Source organism: Strix aluco, chromosome 2, assembly GCF_031877795.1.
Source record: "Strix aluco isolate bStrAlu1 chromosome 2, bStrAlu1.hap1, whole genome shotgun sequence".
NCBI classification, from domain to species: Eukaryota; Metazoa; Chordata; class Aves; order Strigiformes; family Strigidae; genus Strix; species Strix aluco.
The window spans coordinates 92,089,120-92,103,704 of NC_133932.1; the positions used below are offsets into that span (position 1 = coordinate 92,089,120).

At 39.4% G+C, this 14,585-nt stretch overlaps 1 protein-coding gene across 2 annotated transcripts in view; it reads left to right on the forward strand.

Moving 5' to 3' along the window:
* Positions 1-14,585, forward strand: part of TBC1D4 (TBC1 domain family member 4) — a 111,273-nt gene that overhangs the window by 67,014 nt on the left and 29,674 nt on the right. For both annotated transcript variants that reach the window (XM_074815523.1, XM_074815522.1), the window contains exons 4-10: positions 2,805-2,909; positions 5,497-5,629; positions 7,524-7,615; positions 8,410-8,520; positions 9,499-9,618; positions 13,308-13,382; positions 14,342-14,568. In XM_074815523.1, coding sequence (XP_074671624.1) covers positions 2,805-2,909; positions 5,497-5,629; positions 7,524-7,615; positions 8,410-8,520; positions 9,499-9,618; positions 13,308-13,382; positions 14,342-14,568 — 863 coding nt within the window. The remainder of the gene's footprint in view (positions 1-2,804; positions 2,910-5,496; positions 5,630-7,523; positions 7,616-8,409; positions 8,521-9,498; positions 9,619-13,307; positions 13,383-14,341; positions 14,569-14,585) is intronic.

Genomic DNA, 14,585 nt, shown 5'->3' on the forward strand with positions numbered 1-14,585 from the left:
GGTGAACCTAGCTATGTCCAGTAATAAATAAATGCCAGGGCTGAGGGATTCACCTTTCTATCTTCCTGTTGTTCAGCACCTGTTACTTGTGATACTTTCTGTTTTGAGGTCTTACTTTATTACCTTTTATCATTCGCCATGCACATGCATCACTTCAGGTGGCCTTAAACATTATTACTCTAATTTAAAGCACACTTCCTAGCATGCTCTAAACCTGTATTTCGCCCCCAAGTGCTTTCATTTTAATGCTAATAACAAATCTGCTCTTGCATGACTGTGCTACCAATGCTGGCCAGTACTTGTAACTCAGGTGGAGTCTTGAGCTACCAACTAAAGGTCCAGGCTCTTAAGTAGACTCTGCTGTTTAACTACAATTTGGATTGCTCTTGGTAGAGAAAAAAGGCAAGTGCAAATACAGAATGGGACAGTGTAATCAAACAGGGATGTATTAATAGCTTTATAATAAATACAGATGAAAGAGATTCTTAAAGCAGTGGTACGGAAAGCAAAATTTGCAGACAGCTTGAGTCTTTTCCTGCTTTGTGGGTATACTGAGCTGAATAAAAGTGACACTTCAACTTTATATAATGGGCTCTTGGGTTGCCTATACATACTGACAATAGTCAAACAAAAGAGTCTTAAGCGGGACAACCTTTGTTCTGCTGACTTTAAAGCATGGTGGAGACCAGCAAGTCTATGGCAGACATTCAAGGCCTAGTTTTCCTTCAGTAAAATAACTGTGTACAGTAAATAGTGTTAGGTAATGCTGTGTGTTGGGCTTTGGAGGTGGGGTTTTTCACTCCACCTCTTCACTTTCATTTGGAGCAAAGCTTTTGTTATATTCCATGCTTGAATAACTCAAACAGGCACTAACAATACTGTGGGGTTTTTGGTTTGTTTGTTTTGTGGTGAGTTTTTTTTTAATGCAAAATGGCTACTTCAGAGCAGTCGGGGTTTTCTTCAGTGTTTAATAGAAATGAAACATTAATTTGTCCAAGTCTAAGGATTCAGTTGCATAAACCTCATTGGTACTTCTTTTAAGAACTCGGTGCTAGCCACAGGGCTTCTCTGTTATGGATTTATAGGGCAGTGATTTACTGCATATTGTTAGACTGCAGCTTAGGAATGTTTGTTCTTCTAAGCTTTACAAATGATGAAAATGAGATATTCTCTTCGGCTTGCATTTGGGATTCTTTCAGTCTGGTCTAATAAAGGTATTTTTATTCTATAGCTTAAGTATGGTTGATCTGCTACATTCAGTATCTGCACTCCATGTAATTGTCAAAGCGGCAAACATAATTGGTGATAAACCCCTGTGTGTGATGTCTAAGCTCAGGTGTCAGACAGCTGTAGAAGTTTCCTTGTTGCAGCCTTGCTGACCTTGAGGGAACCCAGAGCAACAAAAAACTTTGCTCTTTTGTGGTGACAAGTCTGGCCACCCTCTTAAAGAAGTATGATGGAGGTACTGTTAATTGAGGAACGTACTGTGCTATTTATGCTTCAGTGGTGCAAGTGTCACATCCATCTGCCCCACAAATGTTCTGTGGAAGCTGAGAAATCGGACAGCAGTAGATTTGTTCAGACGCTGTCAGCAGTGAGGAAACTACAGTCTCACCGAACCACCTTAAGTAAATGTGGTTTCCTTGCAGAACAGAGGGCAACATTTCACTGTTACATAGATCAACATGTTTATACATCTGTTCTTTTTCATTTTATGCTCTTGAAGACTTCATGTGTCTCAGAAAAATGAGTTCAATTAAATCAGGATTAGTGTGGACTATGGTAAACTGATGCTGTTTGTGCTATCTTAGATGCCCTCTGCACCTTTGTTAAGTTTTGTTTAAGTAGCACAAATGTAACTTCTGGAATTTTGTTTTTAAAAACTACCGCATGTAGTGACAATATGTTCAGTCTGTCACGTACTGCATTACCAATTTTGTCTAGAGTGTTTTCTGTAGTGACAAGCAAGTTGTTCTGCCTCCTCCCCTCTTTTACGATATAGGTGTTTTCTTTGGAGATGGATCCAAGCAACCAAGTTCTGCTTTCTGTTGTATTTGAACTTGAGGGATTAGACTTTCTTTTGGAGAAAATCTACGATTACCATATTCGGATGATAAAAACATTGGCAAAAGCTTTAACAATAGTGAGTCATGTTCCATGAATTGAGACTGGGAATATAGTGCTTCTTAGGAAGCAGCTCTCTTTGATCTTCTCAGTGCTGTTTTTATCAAGGCAGAGTTCCTTGTCAAGCAGTTAGACTAGGCTCCTGAAAGAAAACGCCGGTAGTAATGTGTAGTAAATCTTGAAACTTCTGGTATGTAAATCAGTCTCAAAGAATTTATTTAAGAATTTGGTTGGAATTCCGCATGTCATCCCCTGCTCTTTTTGGTGTAGTCCTAACTTGTATTACAGGAAAGCTGAGATCTGTTGCTGCTTTGATGCTACTCCAGCCCTATATTCTAGTGTGGGCTCATTACATCAAGTTTTCACTGTAGAGACAATTCCAAATACAACCTAGGACTCTAATAAGTTTGCTTCCTGAAAATCCAGTTTTTCCTAACGGAAGAAATTCAGGTCCAGGTCTATTGCTGTATAACTTTTGTTTTGATTGTGTAAAGAGCTTTATGTAACTTTTAAAAGATAACTCTTGTAGTTGTAAAATAGTTCATTAGGAGTATGCATTTATAGGTTCTTGAATTTTTGTATTGGCAAGTGTTGGAGTCTGGTAAATATTTTTAGGATCGCTTTGGAAACTAAACCTGTTCATAAAATAGTCAACTAATGCTGTTTTTAAATGCTCTTAGGGTATAAAACACGTTGATCACTTCGGTTTTATTTGCCGGGAATCTGTTGAACCTGGGTTAAGCCAGTACGTTTGCTATGTGTTCCAGTGTGCAAGTGAGTCTCTGGTGAGTATTTATTAATGATCCTAACCTTTCCATTGGATGAAGTCTGAGGCATTTTCTGAACCATGGGAGTCTCTGTTACTCTGCTTTGTCAGCTGAGTCTCAGTGGTCACGTCTTCTCAGGTGTAAGAAAGACCTTAGTTGTGAATATGAAAATATGCTATAGAAAATGCATACATTCTGTTCATATATAGCCATATCCTGCTGCTCTGCTGATGCACATATCAATAACAAATAGAAAAAAAATTCAGATGGATGACTTCATACATGCAAACTGTGAGCATATTTGGGCTCCATATTTGATTGTAACTCTTGCATTTCTAGTCATTGAGACACTTGGTTTCCCATTAAACATGTCATTACATGTATTGAATCAATAACAAAGCTGGTGGTAAAACCCAAACTTACTTTTCAGAGTATGGTTTAAACAACTGACTGGTCCTGCATGTGTCTTTAGCCTGCACATGGCCTTAGCATTTTCCCTGTAGTCTGTTTGGTTCCTCGGGAGAAGAAAATAGCAGCCTCTGATCAGAGAAGAAGAAAACCGTAATATGTGTGGATGTATCTAACTATAAAAAGGTCCATTGGACATTTGATAAAGTATGTATCAACTGAATCCAGGTGCCAGTGATTTAACTGATACAGGTAGTAATAATGTGAGACACATACAGGAAATCATCTTGGATATTACATTTTTATTTTAAAGCTCTGACACTTTAAAAGCACTTAGTTTCTTTTCAGAAACATGTTTGTTCCTGATGGCTGTGCTAATAGCTGCTAACTCTTTTTCAGCCAAACTTAAAAATTGCTCTTCTAGCTAGCTAAAAATGTAATTTGTTAGTCCATTGACTAGCTTGAGAGTGAATAGATTTACATCAATAAAACTTGAAACAGCTAACAGCCCTAGATTTACAGTGGTAGCTGAGGCTGCACTTTTTTTCAAAATAAGACCTTGTTATAAAATCAGCTTTATCTTTGTATTAACAGAAAATATTATATCTGACCTATTGATATATCTGACCACACATAATTTAAAGACTTAAAATGTGTTGTACAAAGAATCCATGTATTTATGAACCTCTTTACATATTCTAGTACTGATATATGTGGGTGTGCCCACATTGCAATATGAAATGAACATTCCTGAGCTACTTTGAGGTGCAATCGCTTGGACCCCAGTGGCAGTTTCACTGTGGCAGGGCAGAGCTGTAAAACTCAATGCTTTCTGGATTCTGTGATGGCAGGCAGGCTATGTTGGTAGACAGTCTATGTTGATAGGCTTGTGTATCTTTGCTCTAAACCTAGCTGCAGTTTGTGCTACAATTCTTATGATTTTAGTGTAGTCATAATCCATATGCTTAGCACTGTTCTGTGCATCTTCCATTTGAGGGGCATTGTTGCCAACTTTAAAAAATTATCAGTCTGTATTGCAAGACAGATATTCACTGTTCAATACCCTGCTTTATTGCTAAGAAGAGAGAGCACTAAGAAATATTACTGGTAGTGCTTAAAATAATGTTGTTTTTTGTTTCTTTTTTTTAAATAAACAAGAAACCAACCAAACCTAAACATAATCAGGACACAAACTAATTGAAGTTTCCACATTCAGGTGCCCCCTTCCTCCCCCCCCCCCCCCCCCCCCCAAGTGACAGACCCTCAAAAAAGTCTGTCTGTTTTCAATGTTAGTCTGCATGATTTTGGTCTCAAATATTTCAGCTTTTTTCCTGCTTATAAAAAAAAGCAACAGGTAAGAACAAGGACCTGATTCTGAAGTAGGATGCTGACTTCTTTCCTAAGATTGTTGTCAACCTGTTGTCTCCTACTTTCCATGGTAATGTAAGACTTGAGTGAACAGCTTTTCATAAGCATTGTATTCCCCTAAAATACAGACAGGGGAACTCCCAAGCGCTTTGTATATAAGGTCTGGGAGTGTATTTGAATGACTGTGGAGAAACACTGTCACCTCAACCTTTCTTACACAGAAGTTGAGCTTTTTCAGTGCTGGTCTGTGGGAGCATAGCACTGCTGTATTTGTGGTAATGGCAGAGGAAAGATCAGGGCAGACTGAAAAGCAGGCTGGCAGTACCTAAAGAGAAGTTGGTGGTTGTAATGAGGCTGGTAGCCAGTCTAGTAGCCTGGAGAAAAGTGAACTGCTGTGGGAAGCTCCTGTCTGCCAGCAGGATTGGTCTGTGGGGTTTTGTGCTAAAATGGTACAGTGGTGGGAGGAAAATCGTTGAGAGGGAGCATGTGCAGTTTACAGGAGAAACTCAAAGCTAAAGAAAAATAAATTAATGCTTTTTATTTAGCATATATTCAAGCTGAAAATTCCCACTTGCAGCTTCTTAAAGCAGTGGCTACCTGCCCAGTAAGCTTGAGTAGCTGCAGTTAGATACTCAAAATTACACCTGAAGATGGTGAACATCCACAGAAAAAGCAGAAACCTGGGAATGCATCCCTGATGTCTTTAGAAGACAGCAAATAGGGTTTGTTTTTTTTGATTATAAACCTGTCTATGACATGATTTATAGATCTAATTTGATGTACATGGCATGCATTTTTGTTTATATACTTTTTCCTCTTTCCCCTATAGGTTGATGAGGTAATGCTTACCCTGAAACAAGCTTTTAGCACTGCTGCAGCTCTGCAAAACGCCAAGACACAGATTAAATTGTGTGAGGCCTGTCCTATGCATTCATTGCACAAACTTTGTGAAAGAATTGAAGGTAGCAGCCAAGTTCATTTTCTAATTGTGTTTTTCTGATTATTCTAGAATAATTTGAGTTATGTTAACCATACGCTTTCAACTTAAACAATGTAAGAACAGAGGGAAAAATATCGCAATAAGCAATTCTTACCATCACTTTTCACACTCTGTAATCAAGTGGAGGTGATAGTAGCAATGGTATTGGAACTGAATATAGTGTAGCTTCCATTATAAATACACACTCTTTCATCATCATACCTCTCTTAAATGTTAAGCAGAGCAGAAAAACCCACCGGTTCTCCTTCTGTTTGTTTGTTTGTTTGTTTGTTTGTTTGTTTTTTCTGAAGATGCATGCTTTCAAAATAGGTCATAAAAAGACAGTTGTGATCAAAAAAGGGTCTTCCTATCTTGTGTGTTTGTTCTTTCCTGTGTGGGGTTATTTTTTCCTTCTTTGTGTTTATTCTCTTATGCACTTCAAAACCTAGTTCTATTATGGGGAAACAAATTATTAAGTTAGGAGATTAATATCTAGTAAAGAAAGTCAAGGCGACTACCTGGCTTCATATATGAATAAACAAACATTTGTAGCTTCTCTGGAAGCAATGTATGCCAGAACACGTGCAAAAAATCTTACAAGATAGAATTAAAAAAAAAAAAAAAAGTTAGTAGCAGGATCTTATTTTTATAGTCAGTCCGCTATGTCTCCTTGTGAAGTGTTATATGCAAAAAAAGCAAGTATGTTACAGTAGTCTTGTATCTTCTAGTCTGGTGATGATGGTGCTGGTAATTGCCAGTTCTCCCATTCATTAAAAGTCAGTATTGCTACTTACCTCCCTCTGGTGGCTGAAAAGCAAAATATAAAACCTTAGTGGCATGAAATTCTGTTAGGTTGTGACTGGTATTTTTTGGCTTTAACAACAGATGTTCAGAAGTGATAAAGCTTAACTGGGAAAGTCTTCTGTAAATGAAAAACTATAGAGGCTGCTGTATAAGGCAGTGTAAGTATCTTGAACACAGTTACTTACAAGACTGGGATAAGTATCCAGTATCGGAATAAAATCTCTTCTAGGACAACAACTTGAGTACCATAATAGTATTTTCATGAACTTTGAACTTTGTGACTGAAAGACGTATTTTAGTGTCCCTTAGTTTTCATCTGTCTGCTCTGTTTAGAGTCTAGAAGTTTATCATAATCAAACCTAGAGCTTTATGACTTTGGAAAAATCTTTATCTGTTCTAATTGCAATTTTTTATGAATGATATCTACCATGAATGGAAAAACCATATATCTTCATCTGATTCGGGGGTTTTGTTTTCCCCCACAGTTTTTGTAGCTTCCTAGAACAAGCTCTGTGAGCAAATGTGCACTTTATCGAACATCAGAAATTCTTTAATCTTACAGCTTTTATGCTGTTCCTGCTTTTAAGTGTCTTCAGTTCTCTGGTATGACCTGTACCCTACCCCTTCCTTGTGTAGAAATGCATCTAAATTTTTCAATTAAAAGCATCTGAAAACTTCTGAGTATCCTGTCATTGAATATCTCTCCAGTTACATCTCTTTTCTATTCCTTTCTTCTTCCTCTCCCATACAGTTGTCAGGCTTCCAGCTGTCAGTGATCTCTTGGTACTAGGACAGAAGACATCAGTGGGGTAGGGAGCACAACCTTTTACACAGGAGCCAGCCACTTAGCTGCTTCTAGTTCTGTTTTTACTGCTAAAGAAAGGAGACAAAACCATGTGGTTTAGCAAAATCTGGAGTATTTTGTATCATGTATACTGCAGATACACAACTGTCGTACGTTAAACTTGTACAAACTCAAATGCAGGCTTACGTCTTCTACTATCATTTTTTTTAAAGTTTTTTGAGATACCATTTGAGAATCTAGAAGCTTTAATGTTCATTTCTTTTCTCAGGACTCTATCCACCAAGAGCCAAACTTGTAATTCAGAGACATCTGTCATCACTAACTGATAATGAGCAAGCAGACATTTTTGAACGTGTTCAGGTAATACATTAGAAGCTGTTCTTTTAGATTTGGAAAAGACCATGATAAAATGGACTAGATGATTTTGATTATGTTTGTTTTGTTATGTAGTTGATCTAGAATCTACTATTTCTTCACCAATCATACTGAAATAGCATACTTCAACCTAATCTCATGTGTGATATGCTGTTATTGGAAAAGTTTTGATTCCCAAGTCTTCTGAGACAATCTGTGTTCATACCCAGAGTATTTTTTTTCTGAGTTTAGTTCTTCATCTGTAAACACATTTTCCTACTTGAAAGTGATGTGGGAGCGAGTTGAGAGCAGGTGAGACATTCAGGTATCAGGAACATGTCTGTCATTTTCAGAATTTGTCTTTGTTGACTTATTCTGAAGCAAGATTCTGGTATAAGCAAGTGTACTCAAGTGGATGAAGTATACAATGATTTAGACTTCCAAGGGCTAAGCTCCTCTCTAGCTTCCTGGAGAAGGGAGTGGCTGTTTGGTTTTCCTGGGTTCCTTATTCCATTTATAAGGCTATACAATGGCAGGCAATCTTAGAAGACAAAATGTGTGGGTGTAAGGCTCCCTCCTCTCCACAGCCTGTAACATTTTCCATGTGGAAGGTTTTGGTCTGCTTTGCTCAGGAGTATGAAGGCACACGAACAGTAGTGCTATTTGACATACTAATAGTTCACTTTGGCATCTGGAGTATCAGTATATTAATTTCAAAGAATACAAGTGTATAGAAGGGAAAATAAGCAAATTGTGACTTGAAAGGCAACTTTTTTCATTTTCTTTGCTGTTACTGACAGAAAATGAAGCCTGACAATGACCAGGAAGAAAATGAACTTGTGATCTTACATCTACGCCAACTCTGTGAAACTAAGCAGAAAACGCACATTCACATTGGTGAAGCACCATTGGTAAAGCTTATTTTTGTATTATTTATCTCCTTCCTCCTACCCTATTAAAATGCAATCTTGAATACTAGCAGGGCCACTGCTAGAGTTCATCAGGGGTAGCTGAAGCTGGGTAATTAATAGAGGCCTGTGAAAAAGAAGTGATTTGATTTATAGTGGCATGCTTGGGTTTTTTAGGTTTGGGAGGCAGGAAGGGAGAGAAGAAAGAAAACCACTTATTTCTAGGTATAGATTTCCTTACAGTGTGAGGATACCTCTTCTGTCCTTTTCTTTCCTCCCTGATCCCCGCTCCCAAACAGTTATTTCTAGGGAGAACAGGGATGAAGAGGGCATTAGTTTCAGTTTAGACCGCGAACTTATCTAGCAAAGGAAATGGGTAACAGTATTGTTAAATTGATATGCTTGTACAAGATAGTCTTTAGGGATGTGTGGTGGTTTAGCCCCTGCCGGGGTCTGAGACCACGCGGCCGCTACCCCTCCCCCACAAAGGGAGTGAAATACAAAGCCCCAAGAATGAAATAAGGAAAGGTTTAATACAACAGTGCAATAACAACACAACAAACAACAACAATAACAGTAATAGTGATAGCAATGAACAGGGCAAAATAGCTACCAAATACAGCAGTTTGAAGCACGATGTACAAAACCACGAGTGCACCGCGCTCCGCGCCAGGAAAATGTGACCTGCCAGGATGTGACGTCCGCATGGTATCTGAATAACCCGGCTAGAGCTCCCCCCCTCTGCTGGGGAAACTTAACCCTATCCTGGTTAAACCAGGACATAATGGAATGTGTCTTTAACAGTGGTTTTTTGGGGGGGGTATGAGGTTTTTTGTTTTGTTTTTTTGTTTGTGGTATTTTTTTAATAAAGGCCAAGGGTATGTTGTTGATTATGTGACTTGGTTCAGCTCTAGTATTTCGAGGTCTGCAATTACAAAAAGAATTGCCAAAGCTGAATTGTGTCCTTGCTCATTTCAACAGACTGTTTCTAACAATGCGATTCCAGAAAGCACCGCCAGTGGTGGCAGGTTTAAACTTGACGTTCTGAAAAACAAGGCCAAGAAATCCTTGACTAGCTCTCTGGAAAATATCTTCTCAAGGGTAAGATTAACAACTCATTGTCAGCAGCTCTCCCAGATATCCTTGACAGTAAAGACCTATCAGATTTTTTTTGGTTTTGGCCTCAGTCTGATAAATACTTAATGAAGCGATATCCCTATTGTGAAATCTGAAGGTTACAGCTGGTTTGATTGTGACTTAACTGTGCTAAAGAGTTTATGGTAAGGCCACACATACAGAGGTAAAAAAGGCAACTTTCTGAATAATGAACATTCATTGTAGGTGGCAAGTGAGTTAGCTGAGCGTTATCGGATGTGTTGCTTCAGAATAAAAAAAATTTAATCAGGATGGTTTCATGATCCCATAAAGAGATATGTTCTCTTCTGAAAGTGTGAATAAATGCACCTGCATAAACTGGAAAACTTTCTGTTCGGAGAAGTAATGCCTTACCTCTCATAGCTAAAATTGCTCATATTGGTCACTAAGAATCTTTAGAAATGAGTAACAAAGTTGTCCTTTTGCAGGAAAAATTAGCAATAGACTTAAGAAGTGAGTTGTTCTTCATTTCAGTGTTACGATGTGGAGTTGCATATAATTACTGGAACTCTCTTACATTAAATTGCCTTTTGAAGAAGAAGTCTGAATTGCAAGTTTTGCGTAGTGTCCCCTGCTCAGTAGGGAGTCGTGAAAGCAGAGAAGAGACATATAGAGGAGTAACTGAAGAAGGCTGGGTCCCTGGGAATCCAGTGTGTCATTATAGAGAAGGTGTCATGAGCTATGAGTACTGGATGGCAAGGTCTAAATGCACTTTGGAGCAGTGAAATTCAGTTCCTTCTGCTAGTAATTTTAAAAGTACTTTGCTAAATCAAGGCCTAAGTTGCACTTCTCCTGCAGCTTACAAGGGCACATCATAAAGTAACCTACAAATGTAGGATGCCACCGATGTTTCCTATAAAGGAGGCAAAATATTATTTGCCAGGGAGAATCCTTAGAATTTAAGGTTAGGTGTGAATTTGACCCAGGGCTGAAGCTAACATTAAAACTCTCATGGTCAAATCTGACCTGTACTGTGTAGTAAGTTTTACACAGTAGGGCATAAAAGAGAGTGATGATGGGTAGAAGATCTGGGTAATTTCAGCAGTCTGAAATATCATCAAATGGTGACAGCTACAGTCATGCCTTTGCTGAGTCTAATTTCTTTTCCACATCTAAAGAACATGTGACTGGAAAGTGATCTAGTTCTGATGGTGGGTCACTAAGCCTGTGGTGGTTGTGGAACAGGCATGCATCACTGGGAATAACCCAGTAAAGCAGCCCTGCCATATATGGACATACTAGCACTCCAGTCATGTCAAGGAGAAGTCATTTAGACGAAGTGCACTGCTTAAGTTGAAGAGTCTCTGAAGGGAAGTTGCTTATATATTGCTGTTTTGATACTGTGTTTTCCTTCTCACCAGAACCACTGTGACATGCTGCATGTTATAGTATAAGGACCTACACAGTCCATGACTGAGTTCAAGAGAAGTGGACATCCGAATCTGGGTTAGGGTCATTTTAAGTTTTCTATTTATGAAGCGGACTCGCTGTTCTGAGGAAGGTTGTCTCATCTTGTGGTCAGACAGTGGAATAGGCTGCCCAGGGAGGTGTTGGAGTCACCATCCCTGGATGTGTTTAAGGGTCGTTTGGATGAGATGTTGGGGGATATGGTGTAGGGGAGAACTTTGTAGAGTAGGGCTGATGGTTGGACTCGATGATCCAAAGGGTCTTTTCCAACCTGAATGATTCTATGATTCTATGATCTTTAACTTGAAACTGCAATAGATCAGGAACAGCTGTATGTTGTAGTGAATCATGATACACATAGGGGTTCGTCCTTGCAGATCTATTTAAAGGTTACACAGTGTAAGACCAAGAAAAATAATTTACACTGCAGCTCAACCACTATTTGGTTAAAACAGGTATATACAGCAGGTATCTCTGTGCATTGCATACTGTGTGTTATGTGCATACATGTGTTGTACAATGACTGTTTTGACAGTTCTTCATCAGGCTATTACAACAAGCATAGGGAATTCCTAAAGGTATTTATGCATCAAATACTTAATGGTGTGGTGGGTTTTCCCCTCCTTAAGCCAGCTGCAAATCACATGGTATTGATGTAATGGGATGCTAATTATGCATGACTTTATTTTAAAGTATGCATCACCTTTATTTTGAAGTACATTTAATAACAAAGAGACCAGGAAAGAACTTCAGAGTTTTTTCTAAAGTTGGCATTCAGCATCGTTTTGTAGATAAAAAGATTTAAGTAAAAAGTAAGAGTCAGTATATTTGGGAGGGAGACTTAAGCAGCCTCAGTCTTAGCAAAATTAGAAATAAGCATGTAGTAACCAGGTATCTAGGAACACTTTAAGTCGATGGCTTCTTAGCTAGATAAATAGCATCAAGCGACATTTTAAGCTACTTGAAGGAGTAGCTACTCACTTTTCATAGGGAAGCATGCTGGGTTCTGTGCTCTGGCTTCACGTAGTCTCAGAGGAATGTCACTTTTTCACTTGTTTGTTTTGCTGGACTGATCTTATTTTTGTCAGGTTTGAACTGAAAACAGGCTGTGGCTTCCTAATGAGGTACCTTAGAAAAATAAATATAACCTCTGTTTGACCTCATGAACAGATTTCTTCCAGCCCATGCTGCACTAACCTCTTCTGTTGTTTTTTTTCTGCACCAAAAAGCCCTTCTTACAGTATCAAAAGTGTGTGTTTTTGAAGCTAGTGAAAAACTTCCAAGTTATCGTTTGCTCTTGTTTTATTGTGAGGATCAGTGAAGAGATGCTTCAGGCAGAGTATTCATTTGTAATGAGTTTAAATGGGATAATGTACTTAAAGGGCACTCTAAGTCTTGAAAACAAACCTCACCAGGAAAAAATAGGCTAAATAAATACTGCTGATGTTGACAAAACTTACCCTGGAGTTGCAAGCATACCAAGAGGAGCTCTATCTATAGTTTTCCTAAAACCTAGATTTTTTTTTCCCCTGATAAAGTACTGAAAGCAACTTACTTCAGCATTGGAAGTGTCCAACATCATATATCACCAATGTTTTATGGGAGTTAAAGTTAGGAGTGGAAGGTAGTCAAAAGTATTGCAGCTCCATGGCCTCTTCCCGTGAAACCAGATGACTGGTAACAAATTCAGCAAAGATCTGCTAATGCTAATTGCTAGAAAATTTTCCTCAGTGTTATCTGCATTATAATTAAAAAGTCTTGTTTGTATCTGGTGCTGTTCGGCTGGATTTGCAGCCAGAGAGTGTTTTTTTACAGTTTTAGTGCTTTCACTACTTCTGCCCAGGTGGACTTAATTTGGCTGAAATGTCTAGATATGGAGTAAACTCTCTGTTGAGATTGTAGTATGTCAAATGCACGCACAGTACTGAAGTCTGGAGCTTTTTGAACTCGGCTGTTTAAGCCAACTCGGCTGTTTTGTCTCAGATGGATCAGGAAGAAAACAGAGCTGCAGATTTAAAACTCCTGGGAGCAAGGAGGGAGAAGATACAGTTTTGCCAGCTAAAGATGTCGCTGCTTGCCCCATGATCTGTCATCTTATATCAAACGTGTTGTTTATGTCACATGCCTGAACTGTCCTGTGTTCATCTGCACAGCTGTTGCCATTTTTGCCTAACCTTCAGTAAAAGAGGAAAAAGACCAGATTAAATTAATTACCTTTTTTCTTGCAGGGAGCCAACAGAATGCGAGGCCGCCTGGGAAGCATGGACAGCTTTGAGCGCTGCAACAGCCTTGCTTCTGACAAAGTAAGGAGCTTAGTTAAAATTGGCACATTTTTAGGAACGGGTGTTAATGAAGTGTAAATATGGCACTCTGCTTCCATTTGAAGGAAGTAGCACATCAATTTACAAAACTCAAATAAGAGTTTCCACTGGGAGGTGGAGGGTGTAAGAAAACTGGCATATATGTCGACTTGAAGCTAAACTTCCCTTGCTTTTACAAAAAGCAGGGAATTTCTGGTCAGCTTCTGCCTTGTTTCACTGAAGTAATTAAAAAAGGTCATATCTCAACAAAAGAAAATGCTCTGAAGGTGAGGAATCCTTTCTGTAAGTAATAGTTGCTTTAGGGAAGTAAAAATTTTTGACCTAAAACTAGCTGTCGGGGATGCTGTATGGGGGCAAGCGGGCGGAACTCTGTTCACTTTCTTTTTATTTCCTGTTTTTAATGTTTCACCTCACGTGAGGATTGGTTGCTGGTTTTCCCAGGAGGTGAAGATTCTGTTATGGTTTTCCTGCTACAGTTACACATAAACTGGCTGTGTAATAACAGTCTCTCTTCCAGGATATCACTATGACGGTACAGGAAGTATGCTCGCGATATGTCGGGGAAACTAGCTAAAAGCAGTTTCCCTAGTCTTTTCAATTCCTGTGTTTTCTTGAAAGAGCCAGAAGTCCGGTAGCTGGAATGTCGATCCCTGTGAAAGGATGCCTAGAGTAATTAGTATGTTGTTTGCATTGTATATATATTTTTATTCCTCCCTCCTCTTTTTTTTTTTTTTTTTTTTTTTTTTAAAGAAGAACGCTGCTGGTTTGGAGTGAATTATCAAAGGATGTCTGGTTTTGGTGATAATTAGCATACAATAGGCCATGACCAAGAAGGGGGAGAGGCTTTGGTGCCCTGATGCAGTGCACAACGCGTGGGGCTAGGCGAGAGCTCTCGTAGGGCACAGAGCGGCAGGCCTCACTCCACCAACACTTCCTTTCAGGACGCTTCGCCAGGCAATTCCCCACCCGCTACTCCTCCGGCGTCCCCCGTGTCCTCGGCCTGGCAGCCGTTTCCCGAGGAAGACTCGGACTCACCACAGTTCAGGAGGCGTGCGCACACCTTCAGCCACCCCCCCTCCAGCGCCAGGCGGAGGATAACCTTCCAGAACGGGAGGTCCCAGAGCGTCCGGTCCCCGCTGCTGCGGCAGAGCTGTGTCGAGACGGCAAGGTGAGTCAGGGCACGCT